The 24742-nt window shown below is 35.6% G+C and overlaps 1 protein-coding gene across 11 annotated transcripts in view; it reads right to left on the reverse strand.

Moving 5' to 3' along the window:
• DMD (dystrophin) overlaps nucleotides 1-24742 on the reverse strand; it is a 1047400-nt gene that overhangs the window by 252111 nt on the left and 770547 nt on the right. For all 11 annotated transcript variants that reach the window (XM_050333288.1, XM_050333286.1, XM_050333290.1 and 8 more), the window contains 2 exons: nucleotides 14246-14457; nucleotides 7468-7622 (listed from right to left, as the gene is read on the reverse strand). In XM_050333288.1, coding sequence (XP_050189245.1) covers nucleotides 7468-7622; nucleotides 14246-14457 — 367 coding nt within the window. The remainder of the gene's footprint in view (nucleotides 1-7467; nucleotides 7623-14245; nucleotides 14458-24742) is intronic.

A 24742-nucleotide genomic window follows, 5' to 3' on the forward strand; every position in this document is an offset into this window, starting at 1 on the left:
AGCAATTAATTAACATAACTGAAGCATTGACCTCAGATATGCTTCAAGCACTGAGAACTCATGGAAATTTCTGAACTGTTTACCATTAATGATAATAAACAGCAGCATGTCTTTCAGATTTTAAAACAAACAAAAAAACCCCCCTAAAATCAGCATGTATAAGTCATGTTGTGGGGTACAGAAAATGCCAAGTTAGATTTAAAAAAACCCCAAAAGCTAAATTAGACTCAAATCTAACTCGACATGATATAATATACTAACTAACTAAATAAATAAACTAACAAGAAATAATATAAGTAATGGGAGAAAAAAAAACCCCACAAGAAAAAAATAAGGAAAATAGAAATCATATAGTAATACTAAGATAAAATGCAGAAAGTGGGAAATGGGTGTTTCAAGCTTAACCCTCTAGGTACTTCAAAAATTTTTGTTTTTACCATATACTATGTCAAGTAATCAAATGGAATCTCAGAAATATGTATCACATGTTAAACAGAAAAAAATAATACTTTTTTCCTTTCTTTATCCACAAAAAAGTGGACCTGTAGAATTCGTTGCCACAAGGCACCACTGTGCTTAAGCAGATATGTATTAGATATATAACTGATTACATATCTTGTACAAAGGAAGAAATTGCAGACATGGCAGCCAGAGTGATAATTCCAAGAGCTATTATTTCTCATCATTTGAAAGAGATAATATTTTTCTATAGTTTGAAAGAGATGTAATGTTTAGTAGCTGGGGAAGAGTTCTACATTTTTCAAATTTGTCAGGGAACATATCATAGGTCATTTAAATTTGGGGTATTGGTCACGATGTGATTGATACTGGATGATAAACACAACATGAACAGACCATTCTTGCCCTTTTCACAAATTCCTTGCCCACTTACTGATTCTCCTTTTATTCACCTGTATCAGATACACCATAAAAGCTCTGTCTTCAAGATATAGCAGTTGAACCTCATCTCTCCTCAGTGATTTCTCACCATCCCTATTTTAAGATGTTGCTTTCCAGTCTGCCCTCGGTATTGCCACTTCCCCAGGTCTCTGCCTTGGTCAGACCATCAGCCTCTGGTGCCACTGATTCTCACCAGGAATAATGGCAACTCAGTGTCATTTGTCCAATTCTTTGTGAGTTTATATAAAAACGTGTAATAGGAATTTCAGTCATACTTAAAACACAGCCACACAACAGGCAAGCACCACTGTAGTCAACTCGACACATTTGGTGGTAACTTCCAAAGAGAGACTCAGCATTTAACAGCCAGACAGAATTATCCTCAGTTTCAAGCATGACTGACAGGCCAACGAGGGGGAAGCTTAGACTGCCTGAACAGCAGCTGAGCAAAAGCTGTACAAAAATCCAGGGAAAACACCAGGGAAAACAAACAAGGCTATCACAAGAATAACAATGTAAACGAAAGATGACAACTAAGGTCATATCCCTTTTTACTGGCACTCTGCTGGTCCATCAGCTTTATTAATTTCTCTTCAGTTTGTTTTAAAGGACATGAAGCCTGATAAGAAGTCTACTGAGGGGAAAGGAAAGACATTCATTTGTTCTATGAGCTTTGGATGACAGCAATAATCAGTTTGATATAGTTAGTTAATTTATCTGCAGACTAATAGAAAATATATTTAAGGTAGGACTTTCAGGGCACAGAGTATTAACTTCTGTTATTGTTCAAATAGAGACTAAAACTTTCTAATTGCTTAAGAAAATCTCACCCTTAAGAAAAAGAACAATACATTTGTCTTAATCTTCTAATGGAGTAGGAACAAAAATTGACATTTCTGTTCTTTATGTCACAAAACTGGACTTAGTCTGCCTTAGTACCTTGCTCCTCCTGCATCTCTTGTAGATCGAAAAGGAAGATTTCTCAAATGGAGTATTTCTTTGAAATGCCCACATTAAGCTCCAGTTACAATTCAAGTTTGTTTTCTAAACTGCTCTCCTTTTAGAATTCTGTACCATAAACTATTTAGTGATTTTGTCCAGTTGGACTTCACTACAACATTTTAGCCATGAAGCTTGGCCAGCAATCAGATGGACATTTGCAATGTTGCCAGTGCAACAACTTCCATAACCCTCTTGCTGTTTGTAAAGTAAATGCTGGTATCAAACTTAAACCCATCACAAATGGCTGCATGAGAACTGTTCTTATTTTCACCAGAAATGAATAAACAGCACTTAACACACAGTAAATATTAACAAAGCAACAGAATTCTGTTTTAGTCAAGACCAAAATATAAACTAAGAGAAAAAATAATGGAAATAACAATTGTCTGAGTAGAAAGGAATGGGCTTCTAAACATTCTACTTTCACTTCTTATTACTAACATGCTCTTAGTACTGGAAGCTGAAGGCCTTTTTGCAAAATGCCAGTTCTATCCTCTCTTTTTAATAGTCTGTAATTAAATTTTTAAGATTAGATGACATTTTAAACCCAAAACCACCAAACTCTCAATGAGCTGAATTCATGGTGTCTAGAGACCTGAGCAAATCCTTTGTGGGACAGACAAGTTGAACAAAACCCATTTAATTTAAAAACAGCAACACTGTTCTCTTTGAGGTCATTTCTATCTGTCTGTGGGAGGACTCAGTAGACCTACAGATGATCTATTGCCTTTCTGGAAGTGATAAAGTTACTAGACTCTCTCTCTCTCTCTGTATATATATATTCAAGTGATGAAAAAAATTTAGGTTGTCCAGACTGATGTTAAAAACTTTAAGAAACATGTCTCTGAAGTCACAAGGATCCATAGATCCTTTTTATCAAGTACTGTATTACTGATGTTACCCTCTCCTGAAATACCTCAAGGACTCTTTACTTTCTTTTTAATCCTAAAAGAGTTTCTCAAAAATCACAGGAATTTGTTCACAAAGGTGGAAATGATGAATCAGAGAGTATTCTGGGTAAGACTGCCTTTTCAGTGCATCCTACCAGCATTTTGAAAGCATCAGATTTTCAGGCCTATCCTCTCACAAAGTAAACCACAAACATTCACTATCATCAATTGAATTCCCTTCTTGGATCCACATATTTATGTCAGTACTGCACAAGTATGGTCAGCTGAGTGGAGAATCAAGATAAAACTATAATATAAGCAGGTAAGATGACTTTCAAGATCTCCTGATTACAGGAGCTTCATCTGGCAGTTTTATTCACATATTCTTAAAATTTTTTTTCCTATGTGGTTCAAATTTCATCATTCTTTGGGACATCAGGAAGAAAAAATTGCAAAGCAATGTAAAGTGATGTCAATCCTGATAAACCTGAGGTTATATTTTGCACCTAAATATTTGTTTGAGAGTGTAGGCAGTTGTTAGTAAAGTGTCTTTTAAATAGGTAACCTCTCTTTTATCTATCACCATAAAATAAATCCTGAGCACCAAATGGCTTTTTAGGTATACTTTTAAAAATGGATATATTAAGGGATGACATAAGTAAAACATAAACAAACAAATATATTAAACTCAGAGCACTGAAATCTTGTCATTCCTTCCCTTCTTATAGTCGTTTTTTGAGGGTGCACTATGCTGTTTAAAATAAAGGTAACATAATAGAACAAAGAAAACAAAAAATACTTCAATCCTTAATTTTAAATACAAAAGGTTTAACATTTTTACATCACAACCAGCTCATAAAGAATTTTTCTTTAGAGTTTGCTAATATTACTAACTGCTGGAGAGCAGCTTCTGAGAAGCATGAAGTGCTGTACTGACAAATTAGTTTCATGAAAATTAAAAGGTTCTTGTGCCCTTCTGTCTAATAAGAAAGACATGAGAATCCCATATAAAATTCAGACTCTCCAGAAGACTTCCAGATTAAATGCTTTTTAAAAAACTTTGTCTCTTCTGTTCAAAACAATGGTCAACAGAGATACATTCAGAAAAAAACATGCTGGTGTTTAAAGTAATTTGGTCTTGGCATAGTCTCAGCTATGATACCTGAGACTGTAGAGACTCACTTTCCTCAATGTGAATAATTTTAATGAGTAAGTAAAAGTATTTAAGTCTTTAAAGAATTAAACCAAGTCAAGTTCTCAAACACAGCATCTGACAATCATCTAGACTGAAAATTTGCTTTTTAAATAGTAGGGGTAACAAAGATAAATGTATTATCAGCATCTCCCACAAAACAAAAAATTACCCTGCAAAGTTTTCTAGCAGTCTTTCCAATTTTAAATTAGTATCCATTGCTAAATTGCTGTAAATAACCAGCTTCAGCATGACATATTGGTTGTAAAGAAGCAGTCTCTCTGCACATTTGCTTTCTTGAGCCTGGTAAAATTATTTCAAAAAACCAATAAATCACCACAACATGATGATAAAAATGAAAATTGTCATACTATTTTTTTTTAGGAGAAAACAAATTTACATCAGAAAATGACGTTTGTCATCTTCATCGGAAGTCCTGCATTTGCACAGGTTTCTTGCTCACACCCACACAAAGGTAGCTCCATAGCCAGGACAAGGACTGCAGGCACAGTAAGGCAAAGGGTAAACACACAGCAATCAGCTGCAAATCTACTTAAGCAAAACAAAACACAAGCTAACAGATGTTGCCTTAATGACTGAAGTACTTGCTTTGGTAACTATTACCAACTGACAAAATGAATTTTACTGCTGCTTGTGTGCATGTTGTTTTAGTAACCTGGTTCATGGAAAAGGAGGTTTCAATTTTTTTTACACTGACATAAAATTCTCATATTAATGACAAGTTGAAGGAAAAACAGTTTAAAACAATGTAAGCATCCTTAAGTTTTTCTTAAAAAAATCACTAATTAGTTAGGTCATTTAAATTAGTAATATAGAGAAAGGAGAGCAAAATCTTTAGCTGAGCATTTCCTCTTGGTGTTTAAGACATGCATAAACAGTGATAAAACCATTTCTAAAATACTGGAGAAACAGTCAAGAATATTATTTGAAATGTATTTCTACATCACCGTGAGTTCACCAAATCATCAGAGTAATATTCATGGTCTAAATGAAAATAACATATATGGATATATCTGAAATCATTGAATACATATCTCGGTGGAAAACTAGCCTTTCTTGCAGACTGTGATAAAACAATTCACATGTCAGTAGAGTTACTTTCTACTGTGTAAATATTCTCTTACAGTTCAAAAGATCCTTCAAACCATAAAAACACTTTTTTTTTTCTCTATGCAATAACCTGAAAGCTGAAGCATAGAAGGAGGGCAATTAAAAAAAACAAAACAAAGTGAAAAGCACCACCATAAACTAGAACAAATCATCTCTTTCCATCATCTCTTTCCACAGGGCTGTTTAACAGAATCACAGAATCATTTAGGTTGGAAAGACCTCTGAGATAATCGAGTCCAACCACTAACCCAGTGCTGTCAAACCCACACCAAACCATGGCCCTAAGTCTCACATCTACAGAGCTTTTAAATCCCTCTAGAAATCTAGGATGCTCTTTCAAGACCTCACTCAGGAGCTGCTGTATGAGCAAAAGGCCCGGCTGCTGCTTCAAAGAAACCTGAAAGATCTACACATGTAGAAAATCTTCCAATAAAAGTCTCGTGCTGACTTGATGCCTTAATATCTATCAGTCTCACAAAAGACAGACAGAAACGTGATCCAGCCCTTAGGGACGATTATCAGCTGCTGTTTGCAGCATGCTTCTTCTTCCAGTTACTAAATCATGAGAAGTTTTACAAAAATTATATACAAAAAACTGGATTCAAAATATTTTAGAAAAGTAGTAACATCATACAATCAAAAACTAGGAAACTCTAGTATCAAAGTTACATGTTCAAGCTTACTCCCATCCTTTCATAATTCTTATAGTGAAATGTCAACTCAGTAACCTACACAGCTCTCTTCTAAGACAGAAAACATTTAGTGCAGTAATTCATCTAACATCTAACTTCTAATGTCTGTGTATTTTATAGAAGCTTGCAAGGACTGTGTGTTTAAGATTTGCTACTCTCTCTTAGCCTAGTATTGGCTGAGAGCACATGCAAGAATGGCAATTCTCACATTTGGGCAACATTAGACACTCCTGGGTTTTGCCTGAAGCATTAATAGGTTTAAATTTAGCTACAATTACTGCCTGAAAATTCATAGCAGATACAAACATATCCTGGACTTCTCAACAAGCAGGGGTTGTAGTTCTAAATACAGACAAAACCACTTTCCTTTGGTTCTCCCTTCTAACCCTTTTGAGCTACTGATTTTATCTACTCACTGGGAATGGTTTTGAGCATTAGACATCCAGCCTTTTTCATCCAGGAGTAGATATTCCCCTCAAACTGCTTCTCAGACCATAGAGAGCAAAATGCTTTTTATTAAAAATATGGCTACTACTAATAAGGCTAAAATGGCTACTATTATAACAGGAGAAATGCAAGCAGATATTAATTAACTGTTTATATGAAATTCTCAGTTTAGTTACTGCTCTTGTTAAAAATATTCAAATTATTGTGTACCTTTCTTTTTAGTGGACATCAATAGAATCCCTTCTCTCATCTGAACAGTGTTTTAAGTCAGTGGTAAGTCTGCCTCAAAAAAAATGTCTTTAAAATGCCTCATTTATACGAATATCAAATTAAACAAGAAGTGGTAATAAATTTCTGTAGTCAGCAGTGATTTAAGTAACTGCTGTTATGCAAGAAGATCTACTGAATTTACTGCATATTTAGCTAAACTGACTTTTCTGGCCTTGTTCATACACTTTAATTAAAAACATGTTAAGATCTAATTCATTTCTATTTACAGTTATAAGCTGTAAAGCTTAATCCAAGAAAAAGATTGAAACAACTTTCATATAATGCTTACACATCTCATCTAATGTGCAATGATTTAAAATTCTTTTACTACTATAAAGAAAGTAATTTTTATTGCAATATGTTCTAATTTTATAGGTTGTATATTGGATGATTTCCAATTTGGAGACAAGCTGCAAAAAAATTGCTTTCAGAAAGGAATTGGTATCTGAACCAAACACTGAAAGACTGTGAAATGTAATAAAGAATGCAGTCAAGGATTTAATAGAAACTTTCTTGACCAGAGATTTGCTTCAAAGGTACAGGATAACATTTCTGCTTTGAACCTGCTTCCACAGGATATGTCTCTCATTTTCAGATTTGGTTTATGAGTTAAAATCACTAATGTGATTGTGATGTGGAGATAGTACATAGATATTAGAAGCACTTAATTTTAAATATTTAAAATATATAACCTATCAGTTGAAGTTAGTTGGCAACTGTTTACAGCAGAGGAAAATTGGCAGGAAGCAAAACTTTATTTGAGAGAATTAAATGGCATTCCAAAGACATATTTCCATAAAAATTCTACAGAAGAGTCATGATCCTTTCTCACTATAGTCATGCCATTTGCAAAAGTTGCATCACCTGTAATCTCCAACCAGAGCTGGGCAATGAATGTTAATGGAGTTTAACAACAAATCTAATAGCAGAATTTATATCCTACCTTTTATTAATGGCAGCCCATGCCGCATTAACGTTATCTGTCATCAGTTGTACTTTTCTGGTGTCATCTGCCGAATAATCGCGGAGCAGCTTAAGTGCCAAGTCATTTGCCACATCTACATTTATTTGCCATTGTCGTAATTCTTTTGAAAATTGCTGAAGTAAAAAGAGAAAGAAAGAATAAACCTCGGAGCAACATAAAATGATCACATACGTTGTCTGATTATTAGAGAAGGACATGAACAACCTACACCATCAATATAAAATAAAGAAAAAGGACTTGCTCAGATTTACTGGTAACAAAGGTCAGTCTTTCTAAATGTTTTAAACTCTTTTACTCATAACACCACAGGACTTCTTCTAAATTCTGAGGGGACTAAGAAAAAAATTCCTAAATGCCGGATAAGACATGACAGCCCCAAATTGATAAACACTGACTATAATGTTGATTATTCTTTCCTGAGACGCAAAAAGATGATGGGTTATAATAATGCAGTATTATGCATTATGCAAACTATGATAGTTTGTGATGTTGAATTATACTGAGATGGAAAATATAGCGAAATAATGCTGTGCAATGATAGTGAGATTTGGACAATTAAGACCTGTGCTTTCAGTTATTTTTTTTATAATTTAGTTCATTTTAACAAATTGTTTATGTAATTAGTGCCATCTACTGGAACAGCACTAAGTCTGCAATACAGGAAAATACTATTGATAAACCCATCAATACCTTCATAATGCTAATTTACACTTTTTAATATTAAGGAAGCTTTTAAAATCTTGGTCATTCTTTGTTTCACCCTTTCCTCTCCTTTTTCCTCTCTCCACCTATGCCAGATGCCTCATTCCAGAAGCAGGCCAGGAAATCCAAAAACTCATTCAGCCAGCAGCCAGCTCCCAACATCTTTCCTGTTACTCTCTTTCTCAGAGTAAATTTCCGCATAAATGCACTGAAGCTGCATATTTAATACATAATGTGTAACTACAAAATAAACGAGTGAAGATAATTGATTGTCTACTTAAACTTTTGTACTAGGCAGACTCCAACTAGCCAATAAAAAGGACAATGCAAATAGAAAAATTTTTTATTTGCAAATAGAAATAGTAAGTTACATGTAAATGTTTGAAGCTATCAGCAAAAAACCCCAAACAGTAAGATTTGACTGTCGTTATTGTTGTGCTTTAATACATAAATTGGGAAATGCCTATAAGAAGAAATAGCTTTTTTCTCTTTCTCCCAAAGCAGTATTCCTCTGGAAATCTTGTTTTGACTCAGATAAGGAATTCTCCACAGAAATCTGAATTTACATATGTAATCCCTGATGGAAGAGTCTAAATACTAACTAAAAATAAGTAAATTTTTAATATTTTATGCATTTATATTTTACTCTCAGAAGGTCTGTAAAATTATTTTGATTAGATTGGGACAAAAATGTACTTGATCTCTCAATAGAGTTCATATGGAGTTTTGGAGGGTTTTAATTTTTCCCCCCAGCTCTTACCTTTTAAAAACTCCTAATCCCCAAAACCATCTTAACATGCTGTAGTTAAGCTCACTAATGCTGAAGCTACCTAAACAATTTTTTGAAGTCATTCCCCTCCATTAAGTAAGGAGATGTAATCAAGAGAGGTGATGATTTTGTAGAAAACCACTACTGTTTCTTTGAGGAAGATACAGGCAGGTGGTTGTTTTGGAAATAGTCTCTCAGCTGAGCTCCTTTCCTGCCAGAATTATTCACAACAAATACATAAATGGTAATATTTATACAAATAATATATATAATAAAAAATTAAATAAATTCTACAGTCATTATCATGTCAGTTTTATAAATCTTTTATAGGAACCAACTATTCTACATCTAGGCCTATCCACCTTTATACTTTACTTTTCTCTTGGTTCAAAATTACAATGGCATGCAGCTACTTTTGTTCTAGCCAAAGAATCACAGCAGACTGACTGTTCACTGCTTTACCTAGCAAAGTTACCATAACATCTTGCCTGGATTGTAAATTAATGGTCTGTAAACTTTACTTTGAAAATAAGTTCTTTTACCCAGTTCCATGTGAAAATAAATGACCTTATAAAAGCTTTCAAACCACCTTTTATAATAATAAAAAAGGAAATATCCATTACAAGTTTATTTCCAAATGTGTTGTTCTCACCATTAACTTCAACATTAATCCATCAACCTCCTGACACTACAACACGAGGTCATCACTCAGGAAACAAATGATGAACACAGAGAGCTTTGCTGATGGAAACAATTTGTATTTTCTATTTTACTGGAAATTGGTTTGTAATTTTTCAACAGCTTTGAGGAGAGCATGCGTCAACTTCACTCTGTGCAGACACTGAGAACAAAGTGTTGTGGTACATGTTCTACCTGTCTGTCCTTCCAGAGGCTCACTAACTGCCATCTTACACGACTATAATGTATATTTCAGAATTAACTTCAGGACACTTTTTTCGCCTCTTTTCCCTTTTATATTTTTTAGGCTTCATTTATCTTTTAGCTACTTAGGAACATATTTGTTTTTTCTTTAAAGGACATTGCTTCATTACATTAATTTCTTTTTGACATTTTTTGAGGCATTCTCTTTGTTTTGTCTGTGTTATCACAGGAATTTGCTGAGTTTATTAAAAGGCTTAAAGAATTAGGGCTGTGCATTTATCACATTACTTAGGTATAAATTTATTTATAATTTTTAATTAGAAAACACTAGTTGATGTTAATAGGAAGAAAGTCTGTGTAATTAAGGATCCTTGATTAAAAACAAGTAATGAATTTAGAGCTGGGCTTTCTTCTATCCCAGGATTGCCCAGTGGAACAAAATCAATGACGCATAGTAGTTCAAATATAGCAGTATGTATGTACAGCATCATCCACTTCTGTGTATGTATCACAAATCTGGAAAATCAGGCTGCCTTTCTTTCCTTTTTCTGTGTACCTAGTATGTTTTATTTATATAATTAAAGAATTTTTTAAAGCGAGGAATTCTATTTCAGTGTCTGCATCATTATCAGGAACATTAACTTACTTGTTAATTGTTTTACTAAAATCAAAGCAGTACATTGTCAGCCCTGGAATAATAAAAATCCACAAAATGCTGAGACTGTACTTCATCCTATATAATACCTGGGGAGTGACAAAAATGTACCTAGGAAGTTACTCCCCTGCAGGAAGCTGACAAAGGCAAGGAGGACAGCCTCAGTCTTATCCACAAATTCAGGGCATAGAGTTCACCCTCCAGGCTGTGCCAGTGGAAAGCTGCCTGGCCTCTTGAGTCCCAACAGAGCAGGGGATGTAATCAAGATTCTATTTAATTTCCTATCTAGATGAATGAGAAATAAATGGTCAATGAAGGGAAGGAATGAAACATGATCTCCATCCTTCCTCCTCTTCACATCGACCATCCCAGCTAAATCGTTACAGAGGGAGAAGAGACTCCTCACTAGCTCTTACAAAAACAAGGAGCCAAGGGGTGAATGGGCAGTCATAGCAGTTTTGTTTGATTTGTGGTTTTGGTGGGGCTTTTTGACTTTTTTTTTTTTTTTTTTTCTCTTTTAAACAGAAGTTCATTATCCTATTAAGAAAAGTCTAGTTTTAGACTTGCTTATGTTCTGATGACTTGGTGACTGAAGGAGATGAGGTGTGATCGTGTACTATTTATACACCTATAACCTTCAGCCTGCTGAGTTAACCATCTGCAGTCATCACAAAATGAACAATAACAAAGAAGGCTTAATGGTAAAGACTCTCATTGGCCATATTGCCATATTCTGATTCTCTACACCTAACACTAATTTAGTTCTCAAATATCAAACTAAAGAACAACAACAAAAGCTTTAATCCTCAGCAAATTAATTGAATTAATTAGCTCTGAAGTAATTTCTGATTCAAATGAATAATGTTTTTAATTATCAACTATATTACCTCATTACTTCTCTTTTAAATGTCAGAAACAAAACTGCCAAATTCTATTAAAAACATCACTGGCCAAATACAAGCCAGTTACAGGTTTTTGGTTTATACTGGCATTGTAAAAATTTAAGTAATCGAAAGACTGGTATTGTTGGGTTTAGCATTCTCTCATGTATAAGGATGCCCAAACACAAATGCATTAACACAAGCACTGATTAAAAGTTCCCTGGAGTAGAGGGGAACTTACACATTGACCCAGCTGTCTTTAGGCAGACCTGTAACATTTAACAAGCAAATCAGAAGAACACTCAGTGACTACTTTCCAACACCAAGCTGTGTTGAGATACAAAGCTGACAAAATTAATATGTCTGAAGAATTTATTTGTCTCACACTGACCTCTCTCTTTCCCTCAACACGAATAGAAATGACAGCTTCCTTCTCATCAGGCTAACAGCAAGCCAGAAGACAGCATACTTACTCTACATCTTCAGGGGACAACATCAAAATAGATGTGTTTGGCACAGAAGCCTGGAAAGCATTTATTTTCAGAACTTAATGTATTTCTAGGTCCCTCAGTTTAGATAATACTATCCACAAGAAACATAAAGCTGTTGAACTAAAAAAATTTGCATTTTCCTTAGAATTCATGACTCCTTATCTCAAGCATGAACACAACAGCTGATGCTGTTCTCATGAGGGATTTGACACAATAGGAATTACTGGCAGACAAATTTAATTCCTCTAGGAAGGCTGTCACAAAAGAAACACAAAAAAGAGAAAAAAAATAAGAAAAAAACCCCCCTACCCTATGCACCCCCAATTTGCTAAGACAGAGGTGAATTTCTTCTAGACGAGGGGGAGAAAGGCTAGGCATAACCAAATAAATGAAAGTAAACAACCCTGGAAGAATAGAGCCTGTTGATGTTCAAATCATCATGAGGGCACAGTTTAAGACGGACTAGCTGTGACACTGAGATTATAATTATAGATTAACATCTGTAACTTGACACAGCACACCACATTGAATGCAGACTGTGATGGGAATGGCTGAGGATACAGATAGCTCAAGTGTTTTTAAAGAAAGAGGGAAAAGAATCTTCAGGTCTCCATTCAGAGACTAGCATACATAGAGATACATTTGTTGAATAAGAATACTAGCATTCTTTTTCTATAATTTTGGGGATTCAGGAGAAGAGCAGGATGTTCTTATTTCTCTCCTTGGATAATGTTGATCTGAAATAACCTATAATTTTTTTCAAAAAGTATACACTCTTAGAGGGAACTCATTTAAACTTCATATACTCTTATAAAAAAGTGGACATAAAATCCATTTCTAAAGCAAAATTTTAAATTATTTTCCTAGTTAGGTAATTTGTGTTCAAGACATAAGACACTCAACACAATGACAGAAGACTGTGTTGGTATAGAACTGTTTTTTTGTTAATTGAGTCTTTGTAGAGCTGGTACATTGACTTTGTTGAAGCTTTTCTTTTTTTTTTTTTTTAAAACAAAGACTGGGCAGAGGCCAGGACTATATCTCTGCAGGAAGACAGTGACAAATGGGAGTCCTCTATGCTGAATGACAGCGGTGTACATGATCTATAACTCTTTCCAATACATTAGTGAGTGATTGCCCTTGTTTACTATAATCCACCCTTCCCAAGAAATGACCCTTATGGTACAATCTTAAATGAGAAATCTTAACCACACCTCAGCCCTAAAAGAATGGGCTGATGAATATTTCTATACTTCTTACAGGAAAGAAAAAAAAAAAAAGGCAAACACCCCAATAGATTTTGTATCTACTCCTAAATATCAGGAAGGCAATAACTAACTGATGAAGAACAATCATGAAGTTACACTTTCTCCAGCAGCAAAACTAGTTGATGAGGACCTCACCTCACTATTCACAGAATTTCATTATTATTCAGCTGTGTAAATAAGACTGTTTAAAGTCCACAAACTTTAACCAAGTAGTTGAGCATCAAGAGTTAGGAAAAACCCACAAAAATCTGATGTGCAGGAGAGGAGAACATATCAGAAAATAGTTGTGTAACCATTCTCCCATGGAGGCAGGACTCACTTTAGAAGTCTGATCGATTGGTTGGTTTCAATCTTGGTTTTCCCCAACTAGAAAATTAGATATTAATCTTAAACAGCAATTCTCAAAATTTATTCATGAAGAATGTCACCAAAGTTTCCAGTACAAGAAACTTAAAAACTGATGCAAAAGAGAATATTTGCATTGCTACTTGAGGTATAGCTCAGCTATATAAGTTAACTGAGGCACATGTTTTAGCACCCAGAATGTGGCAACATGTGTGCTAAAATCACAAGAGCAGCCAATTCAGTTTTTTAAAGTTAATAATCCTGCCAAAGCTGAACCCAGTGAGATTATCCTATGGCAAATATAAAATGTTTGATTTTCAAAACAACTCCATATAGTTTGTTACAGTTGGGGTTTTTCTCCCTTTTTTCCCAACTATTTCCAGACAACCTTTAGAGCTCCATTAAGAGTGCAGACAGACATACCAATACTACAGGATTTCCCAGTCTGCAGCACCAGGGCAGCTGGGGCTGTTGAACAGAGGAGACAAGAAATGCTTGTGTTGAAGAGGTAGGTATTTGTCCTGAAACATTAGCCAGCTATTTGTTATGACTGATAAGACCAATTTCATATTCAAGGATTATGTGACACATATTTTAGACTTTGTAAATTAATTTCTTTCTAATTTGTTGTGGAAGATTGTTCTCAATGTGCACTGTCCATGGTTAGAGGACAACAGTTAGAGGACATTTTCTTTAATGATCTAATTAACTCAAATGGAAATATTTTAATAGTCAGTAGTGACCTTAAGCTCAGTGTTCTGCTTTTTCAGAGCTTCCACGGTGTAGGAAATTTCTTTCCACGACTCAAGCTTAGCTTTTGCTTGTTCAAGAACTCGCTCAGCTTCTTGCTTAGCTTCTAGCCACTGTGTTGAATCCTTTAACATCTCATGAAGCTGCTGTCTCCGGCCTTGAAGGTATCCATGCACTTCATCCCACTGGCTCTGTATCTTTTCAACTGGTGAAACACAAAATAAAAAACAAAAGCTGAATCACTTAAAGCTTGGTTTGTTTTTTTTTTAACCCCCCCCCAAAGGGAGTTAAAAGTAATATTCAATTGTTTCTAAAACTCACCATATTGGAGAGCTCCTGTACTTTTAAGCTGCAATTGCATCTAAGTTTAGTTTAGCAAAAAAGAACAGATAAACTGTTCTGGGTCACACAGTATGACACTGTGGTACACAGCATGTGTTTCAATGCATATGCAGCCAGAAGTGACAGGTTCATGCCTCAAAAAGCATTATGAAACAGGATCATATTTGAGAAAAAATATCAGCAATAACCCTTCATTCTTACCAGACCAACACAAGGTTTAAGATTTTCTGAAGAACAAGTCCTTTAGGGACATCAGTAATATTAGTTAAAGATTTACTGCAAGATACAATTAATGGCTATACTTTATTATTTTATTAAGGCAAATGTTAACAAACTGCAAAGGCTAAAAAAATTTCTCACATGTTCATGTAATCATAAAATAATAATTAGCTTTAGCCTCTCTTTGAAAGAAATGTGATTTGTGAGAACTTAAGAATCACTAAAATCACTGATAATAAGTGTTGGCTAGTATCCAGCATCAGACTCATCCACAGTAGCACAAAAACCACCAAGAGACCTAGTTTTCCAAGCATTTGAAGTTTAACAAAATATAAACAAAACCACAAAACTCCAGAAACAATAAAATCTGTGCACTGCATGAAGGAATAGGTATTTTTTTATGTGTATATTTAATTCCCTGAAGTTAGTCAGCACAAACTACATTTTGGTATTTTCTTGAAGACTGCCTCACTATATTGAAAATTCACAGGCCTTCTAGGGAGGGAATAGTGATTTCTAGAGTACTCAGAAGGCAATTGAAATTATCATTGAGTGGTTCCAATACTGCATCTCTCACTGCAAGGCTGATTCCAGAATGCTGCAGTCTAAAGATCTGAATGAGAAATGCTTCAGCAGGGAAAAGAGACTTCTACCTATCAGTGCTCTTCCTTCTTCCAGAAGAAGGGATAAAGATCTTTCCATGGACTCAGCTGAGGTTTAGAGAGAGAGAAGAAAACCTTTCAGCATCCCCTGCTCAAGCCTAGGGAGAAAAACTGTGAGTAAGCACACATAGCAGCATGTTTAAGTCAAAGGAAAAGCAAAAGGAACTGAAGAAACAGAGCTGGAAAACACAAAGCACAGTCAGAGCACAGCAAGAGTAGCCTAAGGCCCAAACACTTAATCTGAAGCAAATCTAACCCCTCATTTTAGGAAGCTATACACTCCTGTCACACAACAACTCATTTCTGTGCCCTCTCTGGGCGAGGATTTCTGATTAAAGCTTTAGGGTATAATTGAAACAACAAAGAGGTTGTGGTCTACAGGAAGGGTTAAGAGAACTCTTGAGCAAAATCACCCTGATGTGACTAGAGAATGTGGCTCAAGGATTGGGCTGCAGGTTTAGGGAATAAAACACTTTCCACAATGACACTGGCATATGGAAAACAGTTGCTATCTATTTCCTGCAAATTGGGCTCCTTCTCCCTTAGACTCAGTCATTCAACATTATCTTTTGATTCCTGGCAAACTCAATATTTTGGTACATTGCTGACAGAAGTATAACAGCTTGTTTATGTCAGCTGTCCACAAACCCCCCCCTACAAAAGTCACACCTATTTTTGTTTCATTATAATTTCTTTGTTGGTGTGGGTGGTTTGGGGCTTTGGTGGGGTTTTTTTGGGGGGGGCAGGAGGAGTGGGCAGAGAGAGAGGAATGAATGAAAACTCTGCTGCAGAACTGTTTCATAAGAAAACTGGGTCTACAACTGTATTAAGTTTTCATAATATCTGCTTTTAATAACACATGATGATATTTCTTATCACCAAACCCCAAAATATTTAAAGACATATCGGTTCCATAATGTCTCATGAGATTTTTATCTAAGTAAGTCATATTAACAGTTCTCCTCTAGGGACTATGCTTTTTGCAAGAAGACTTTTTTCATTAGCTACCACAGTCCTGGGATTCCATGATGACCAATTCTTCCACTCAAGAGGAGAACGGGGCTGCATATTGAAAACTGTATTCAGGACATCTCAGGAGCCCATTTACACAAGTGACCATGAATACACAAGCTCCAAATCTATGAAAAACATTTCTTAGGGAAAATACTTGGCTGATGTCCCTGAAAAAACCCCACACGTGTAATACGTTTGATTTATTACAGACTGGAATGAAGAGTTCAGGAAGTTAGTAGGTAATCTAAAAGCAACAACAATACCAAAATGCCCCAAAATTTAAAATGTTGCTTTCTTGAACCAGTGAGTGACCAAAACAACTTAACAAAGTGCTTCACTTGTGGCTAAACACACCATGATATCTACACACTTAATCTGGCCTTTCTAAGCTAGAATATACCAAAGAGTGCAAAGAGTGCAGACAAAATTTCTTGGAGAGGCCTTTATAATGATTATATTTAATGTAACATAAAAATCCCTTCACTATATATGTTTACAATTTCTAAATGATGCTCCCATTTGAATGTGGACTATTGATCTGTTTTTCAATTAAAAAAAAAAAAGGCTCTAATGCTTAAAATATGAGGTTTCTGTCCAAAATGAAAACCACAGAGTAAATCAGTGTCTCTTAAGGATATATTTTGTTCATATTTCCTTTTTAGGAAAAGTTCATAACACTTATAGATTCATGCCAAACACAAAAGTTCAGAAAACCCAATTTGAGTGTATAAAGTGTTAGAACTGTTCACAGCAACTCATGAACCAGCATCTAATGACCTCAGATGAGAATGGTCAGAGAATTGCTATTAAATAATGTTGGACAGTAGAAGAAAATATTTAAAGTATTCTGAACACCCCATGGATTTTGTGCAAGGTCACTGGAACATACAAAAGGCTTTCTCTGACTGGATACTAATGGTAATAGGTTTATCAACATATTTAAGAGTGTTTTGTGAGATAGCAGTGAGGAATCACAATACAAAGTTCTTTCAGGCTAACACTCTGAACATAGCCATAGAAGGGCTACTTCTGCTGTCAGGACTTTATAAAATCCTTAAGGTTACAATAGACATATGGGATTGTGCTGCCTTTGGTTGGGTTAGATTTACTTTTCTTCCCAGTGGCTGGTATGGGACTATGTTTTGGATTTGTGCTGAACAGAGGGTTGATAATCCAGAGAAGTTTTTGTTATTGCTGAGCAGGGCTTACACAGAGACAAGGCTTTTTCTGCTCTTCATGATGCCATGCTGGTGGGGAGACTGGGGAGCATGGAAGGTTGGGAAGAGACACAACTGGAACAGAGGATTTCAACTGACCAAAGGGATATTCACAGAACCATAGAATTAGCCGGGTTGGAAAGGACCTCTGAGATCATCAAGTCCAACCCTTGATCCAACACCACCGTGGTTATGAGACCATGGCAGTCAGTACCACATCCAGTCTCATCTTAAAAACCTCCAGGGACAGAGAATCCACCACTTCCTTGGACAGCCCATTCCAATGCCTGATTACCCTCTCTGTAAAGAATTTCTTCCTAATATCCAACCTAAACCTGCCCTGGCAGAGTTTAAGAATGCACCCTCTTGTCTAACTGCCTGGGAGAAGAGACCAACACCCACCTGGCTACAACAGGTTAGTTCCAGAAGACCAAACCCCACCCATTTCCAAATGACAGTGCTCCAGGCAGAATTCTTCATTGTACTTTAGTTACAAAAATTTTTCATTTCCTTACTGGTAAGTGTCCCACCATGGCTCCAACCAGTCCCAGTTCAACACTGAACTCTCTCAAATGAGTAATTTAGGGCATGTTGAGATTCTACCAGTATGTAATTTCTAAGTTGCTATTCAGTTTCTTTTTTTTTTTTCTATCTCTACAATTCGCCTAGATGTTCAATAGTGATTATATAATAAGGTGGTCAAAAGAAATTCTGCTGAACTGACCGCAGAGTTAGTAAGTTATTAGAAGCAACAACAAAGCGGAAAACAGAATCTACAGTGATCAAACACAAGATATCTGTTTTTCAGTCTGGTGATCCTTAATTCAGTACGTTGAGGAAAGAACACTCTCAGTGAAGGAGACTACTGCCTTAAGATTCGGTTCTTTTTCTTTGTTAAGCATTCATATCACTGGTAAGAAAAAATATAACTTCACTGAGAGAGTTTACTCTCTTCTGTTTATGATATAACCACAGTGGAAACAACAGAACAGGGGTCTGAGAAGAAGTTTTCAGCTACAGAAGGAATAACATTCATGTTACTAGAAGTTATATTTAGCCTGTGCAAAGATGAAAAAAGGATTCGTTTCACGCCATTTTGGTTAAGTCCATCGAATCTAGTTCCCTCTCCAAAAAAGTGAACAAGTAATTGAATAGCAACAGAATTTGTGAGGCAGAAACCCTCTACTTTCCTTGTCCAACAAATTACCTAAACTGCACTCATTTTGCTCTGTGGGAAAGTGCTTTTCAAAAGCATTATTATCAATATATTGACATTTTCCTATAGAAGTAATTTTTTCATTGTAGTTTCATAGATTTGAAGATGAAAAGGACTAATACAATCTGTCCCGATGCAGAAGAGCAGAATTATAGAAAGTAATAATTCATGTTACCAAAGCTGCTGATGTACTGATTTTCAGGTTGGATTAATTCCTTTCGCAGTTGCAGTCCCATAACATACTTTCCTTTGAATGTTCTGGAATGTTAATTATTATGTATTTCATCTTACCTCATATGCTTTTCACTAATCTACACATTTATCCATATAAAACTTAGTTTTGTTAAACTTTTGTGACTGTACAGAACACTAGTTTTTCCCAGTCCACAAAATTTTAAGTGTGTCTTACTAAAGAGTGAGCAGGTTTTCTGAGGGACATGATGGAGAAACTAGAAAATATGGATTTAAACAGAGACATTATAGGTTACTGCACCTTTTTTAAACTTTTCCCTTTCTACCACTATTCAGTATAGCTTCCCACATATCAGGGATAAAAAAATTATGAAGAAAAAGAGATGCTATTATAGGGCTACAAGACTGTTCAGGAAGCACATCAACCACGCACTGCATGCAAGACTTTCTGATGCTTTTTAATTTTGGCTCAGTCTTCTGTAAACCACATAAGTGGAATCACAGCCAAAATACCACTCAAACTTTGTCTTATCTTGCGGTTACCTTGCTTTTTATTATTGTATTTTTCTAAACAAATTAGCTAAACAACCTTCTTGGTTTTGTTTGTTGTTGTTGTTGTTTTTTTTAACTAGGAAAGGTGTCAGTTAAAGTTCTCCATTTGTCAATTATTTTTCTCTGACAGTGCTCTACTTTCTTTTCTGCTGCCTTCCACAACAGGAGGTGTCTGACTTGAGTCTTATTCTTCAAAGAGTGATCACTTTGATAAAGCCTATCATATGACATCCCTTGACAAAAGGATGCAGTCTCTGTTCTTCTGAACAACCTGTAAATCTGTGAGAGACTGGCCTAGGGAGAACATTTGGATAGTGGATGAAGAGTCAAGAGAGGATAAGTTTGAAACATTTCTTTTTTAATTGCTGAAGTGCTTAAGGAGTTGCAGGAACAGCTATAACATCCACTAAGTTGCTGCCTGTAGGCAATCATTATGGAGCTGGATGGGACACAGTATAAAGTAGAGAACAGTTGGAGCCAGCCTACTCGGGTAGTAATTTATGTTTCAGCTGTCCTTTATCTTTCCTTGTAAAGCAGTATTTCTCTTAACCTTTTTCAGTGGCTTATAAAAGTCATACTTCTTAAATAACGACCTTAGAAAGTTATGGCAACTCTTTGATGTATACATAAGGAAAACCACTAATAATGTGTCATCTCAGAGGTTTTATGTGTCCCTTAGATGGTCCCTTAGTAAAGTGATGAGAGAATTTAGCCATTACACACCAAATTAATGGTAGGGTGGCAACAGAGAATATCTCGCCTAATGTGAAGTCTGCCATTTATGACAGTAAGATGTCAGACGTAGCTTTTAGGCACCATTAATATATTAGAGATTATTCCTTATCCTATATGTTTCATAATGCCAAATGACACGTTCTTTTGTGAAGCCTATGCCTTACAAAAAATTAGGCAAAGTACACAAACTAAGCTGTATATAAACAGAATAAATAATACCTGGGAGGAAGGAGGGAACTGCAATCTTCTATACTATTGTGCAATATTACAGTTTCTAAGAACACAAAAAAAGTATTACAAGGGAAACCAGCCGTTAGTTGTCTTTTTGGGGAGATGGAGAGCAATGAAAATGCATGAGAGTCCCAAGGGGAAGAATCTTGCCTTCCTTGATTTCTTGGAGGCTAAGAAGGACAGGAAATAAGAGATTTCAACAGATTTAAATGTGTTTGTTTTTTCTTTAAACACAGGCAGTCAATAATCTCATTTCGTAGTTTGATACTTTTGGGGGGTAATTATTTCCAACTATTGCAAGTCTGATTTAGTTTTGTTTTCTTTCACTAGGATAGAGCTTATTTTCTTTTATCTAAAAATCACTTCCATATGATCACACTAATGAAGGTCACTCTGTTCCTTTAGAAGTGTCAGATCAAACAGATTGAACTGAAAACTGTCAAGTGGTTTCCGCTAAGCACCGAGTGAGTAATTCTTCAACACTGTTAAGCACGCTTTATACCTTGCTAGAGAGAGTGGGAGTTAGAGACCAGACTAAGCTGGTAGCACATCTAAAGAAATCAAGTTCCTCTTACACCAAAAAGCAACTTCCGTGACTGAGCACTGAGAAGGGCATGCAAGAGCTTATTATTTGAAAAGCAGGTCCTTCAGAAGGCATTCACCAGTTTGTCAAGTTTTTAAAGAAGTATTTATGTATATAACCCTTATCACCTCTCAAATGAAGTTTTCATGTTTATTTTTTTCACTAATGAGAAAGGGAGTGCATGATGTGGAAGAGCATTTACTTTGCAATTTATAATGTTACACAATCTGTAAAATTCTGATGTTAGAAATAAAAGCATTAAAGTGAAGTAACATTCTTTAGGATTTAGTATGAAATAGGTATGAAAACCTAAGAGTAGTTTTGCTAGAAATCTATAGAAACAAACACACGTATCTGCATACACATAAAGTGTTGACTAGGGAGACAGACAGATTAGAGTATGATCTGATTCCTCTCTATTGCCATCAGAGCCTTAAGAAGTAGAGTAGAATATTTATTATTTATGAAGAAATGGACCAGCACAGTCAGTCCCACTGATCAGGCAGAATGCAGAATCAGTAGTGACTCTTCCATGACCCCAGGAGCAGGAGGCATATGGACGTGCCACTAGAAGTTAACTAAACTATTTTCTTCTGCACAGACTCTCACATTTGGAGGATATAAAAATATAACCGCACAGTAACATCATACTAATTGAAAAAACAGGGGGTGCCCTTGCTGGAGTCATTTAATCATCTTTCAAAATGCTTGATTTATCCAATTTCCTTTGTTGTATGTAGAAAATATGTACTGCACTATTGAATTTGGCTACTTTCTCAAATATTCATAATATAATTATGAAGACTTACATTAGATTTAGAAATGATATTTAGACTGATAGAAAGTACCCAGACTGAAGCCACAGGATTAAGACTAATCTGATTAACTAGATGAGTGAATATGTAGGTAATCCAATTGTTTCAGTTAAAAATTTATAGAAAAGTTTTCAAAGAACTTAATAGAAGTTTTCTTAGCATTGTATTTTCTTAGCATTGTAAGGATTAATTAGAAACAAGTAGGCATTTTAGTATTTATCTTTGTCCAAATGTCTGTTAGTTGTTGTTTTTTTTCCCTAGGATTTTGGTTACTTAAGCTATTAAAAGGAAAATAATTTATAATTATATATCTAATTTCTGTTCATGGATGATAGATTTTGCAGTAATCAACCTACCTACAAAATACTTGAGAAAATTTTTTTCCAGAAGAAATTACTTGCTTGTGCCTGTATTTAAAAATGGGATATTAAATCAGTGAAATTGTATTCTACTTTCTCTGAAAATAATCAAGAATGTTCTTAACATTATTAAAGTACATCAGCTTTTGTATACTAATGCTTTCATAGACTTACATATTTACTGATGCAAAAACATAATGGTAAGTCTCATAGTTTAAGTCCTGATATGTGTGAAATTCATTACCTACCTAATGAAGCATATAGGTAATGAATTTCAGAATTCTTAGTAGCACATAACTTTGTGTTGCTATCATACATTCATGTTTACACTGCATATTTTTAATGTCATCAGCCTACTAACTCCTACTGAGTTTGGGCTGAGACTTGCTTTTCAAATATATCTGCATTTGTTATTCTGTGCACTGATTTGCTTTGGTTTTGATTTAATAGATTCAGCTCTAACAGTAGGAGCAAGACTTTGGGTGATCTTAAGAGTAGCAAAACAGCTAGAAAACGAAAATAGACTTAGGAATGCAGCTATCACGTTCCAAATTCGTGAAACAAAGTTTTGCAGACTGTTTATACTGCTCTTTTCTTCCTCAAGAAACAAAATAACTTCCTCAGGATAACCTCCACCCCCTACAAAAGCCATACAACTTTGATTCTTTTAACAATGGATAAAGAGTAATCTGTTCCTTCTGTTATCTGATATTAAATATTGTATGATCTGTCAGAATACCATCATCTAAAAGCTAAGCTTTTGTTTTCTGCAACTCTCAAGGTCCAAATCCTTACCACTGTTATACTTACTCATTAAACTGCATCAGCAAGGGTAAACTGGCACACTTTGTGCAGTGGTCAGAAAGCAGCTCTTATTTGTTGCTCTTAACTCTGAGACCATCTGATGAGCTGCAACTGCTCTCTACAGTATTCCTTGACTGGGAATTACAAGCACGGACTGTGGTGGATGTTTTGCTGTGCCTCTTCTGACAGTGCCAAACCTGCAAAGCGGTTCGACTGCAGCACCTGCACAGCACACGCCTCTCACTGGAGTTCAGCTGGGAGACGACTCTGGACCTTCACTACCACACAACAGTCACAGAAGGATGGCAATAATACTGAGTTTAGCTCAGTGGATCAATCAAAAAGAGCCTCAGGAAAAAAACAAAACAATGGGCCAAATCATAAAAACACCCCAGCTCTGAACTTTATTTTTGCTGTTGAAAGCAAAGAAAACTTCCAAATGAGCAAGAATTGATTTAAAAACAAAGAAATAAAAGTGTTTCTTTTTAAAAGACTTCTGTATTCAACTGTAAGTATAAATTTCAGGTATTTTATACTGAGTTAACAGTACATCAGAACTAACACAATATTTTTTTGTTACTTCACAACAGAAATAGAACAACTATATAAATTTATTTTATTTACAAATTACCAGTTTCATAATCACAGAGTCATAAAATTACTTCATTTGTAAGAGCTCTTTAAAGACCACCTAGTTCCAAACCTCCTGCCATGGGCAGGGAAGCCTCCTCTAGACCAGATTACTCAAAGTTTGATCCCATCTGGCCTTGAAAACTTCCAGGGGTGGGGCATCCACAGATTTTCCGGGCAACCTGTTCCAGTGCCTCACCACTCTCACAGTAAAGAACTTCTTCCTAATATCCAATCTAACCCTGCCCTCTTTCAGTTTAAAGCCATTCCCCCTGTTCTATCAACAACTACCTTCATAAAAAGTCCCTCTCCAGCCTCCCCATAAGATTTCCTTTAAGTACTGAAAGGCAGCAAAGAATTGTCCCTGGAGCCTTCTCTTCTCCAGGCTAAACAATCCCAACTCTCTCAGCCTGTATTTCTAGGAGAGATGCTCCAGCCCCCATGGCCTCCTCTGCACTTGCTTTAACAGGTCTTTAACAGTCTGTCTGGTACTGGGAACCCCAGAAGTGGCTGCAGAACTTAATAATGCAGTGACATACCATATATAGGGCTTCCTCTATGATATATTTTCAGGGACAGCTGACTATAAATTCCAGCACAGACAGAAGCTTATAGACTCAAAAGAAAGTCACATTTACACAACAGATTATGCACTTTACTGGCGATTTGGATAAAATAATTCTCTTACAATAATATTCCTGAGAGGAGAAAAGATATCAAGAGACTGTAAACTAAAGACTCTATTTTTGGCCAAGACAAAACCGAAACTCTTTTTTTAATTATTATTTATAATTACAGTCTTTTAGATAAATTACATTAATGTTGGATGACTTCTAAAAGTGAGTTAATTCCTTGTGGCTCCTGCTTCTACATGAGATTGACATTTCCGCAGATCTTACACCCCATTCTGTCTTCCCTC

The sequence above is a fragment of the Myiozetetes cayanensis genome, unplaced genomic scaffold, assembly GCF_022539395.1.
Source record: "Myiozetetes cayanensis isolate MyiCay16 unplaced genomic scaffold, myiCay2020 scf5-8, whole genome shotgun sequence".
In the NCBI taxonomy this organism is placed as follows: Eukaryota; Metazoa; Chordata; class Aves; order Passeriformes; family Tyrannidae; genus Myiozetetes; species Myiozetetes cayanensis.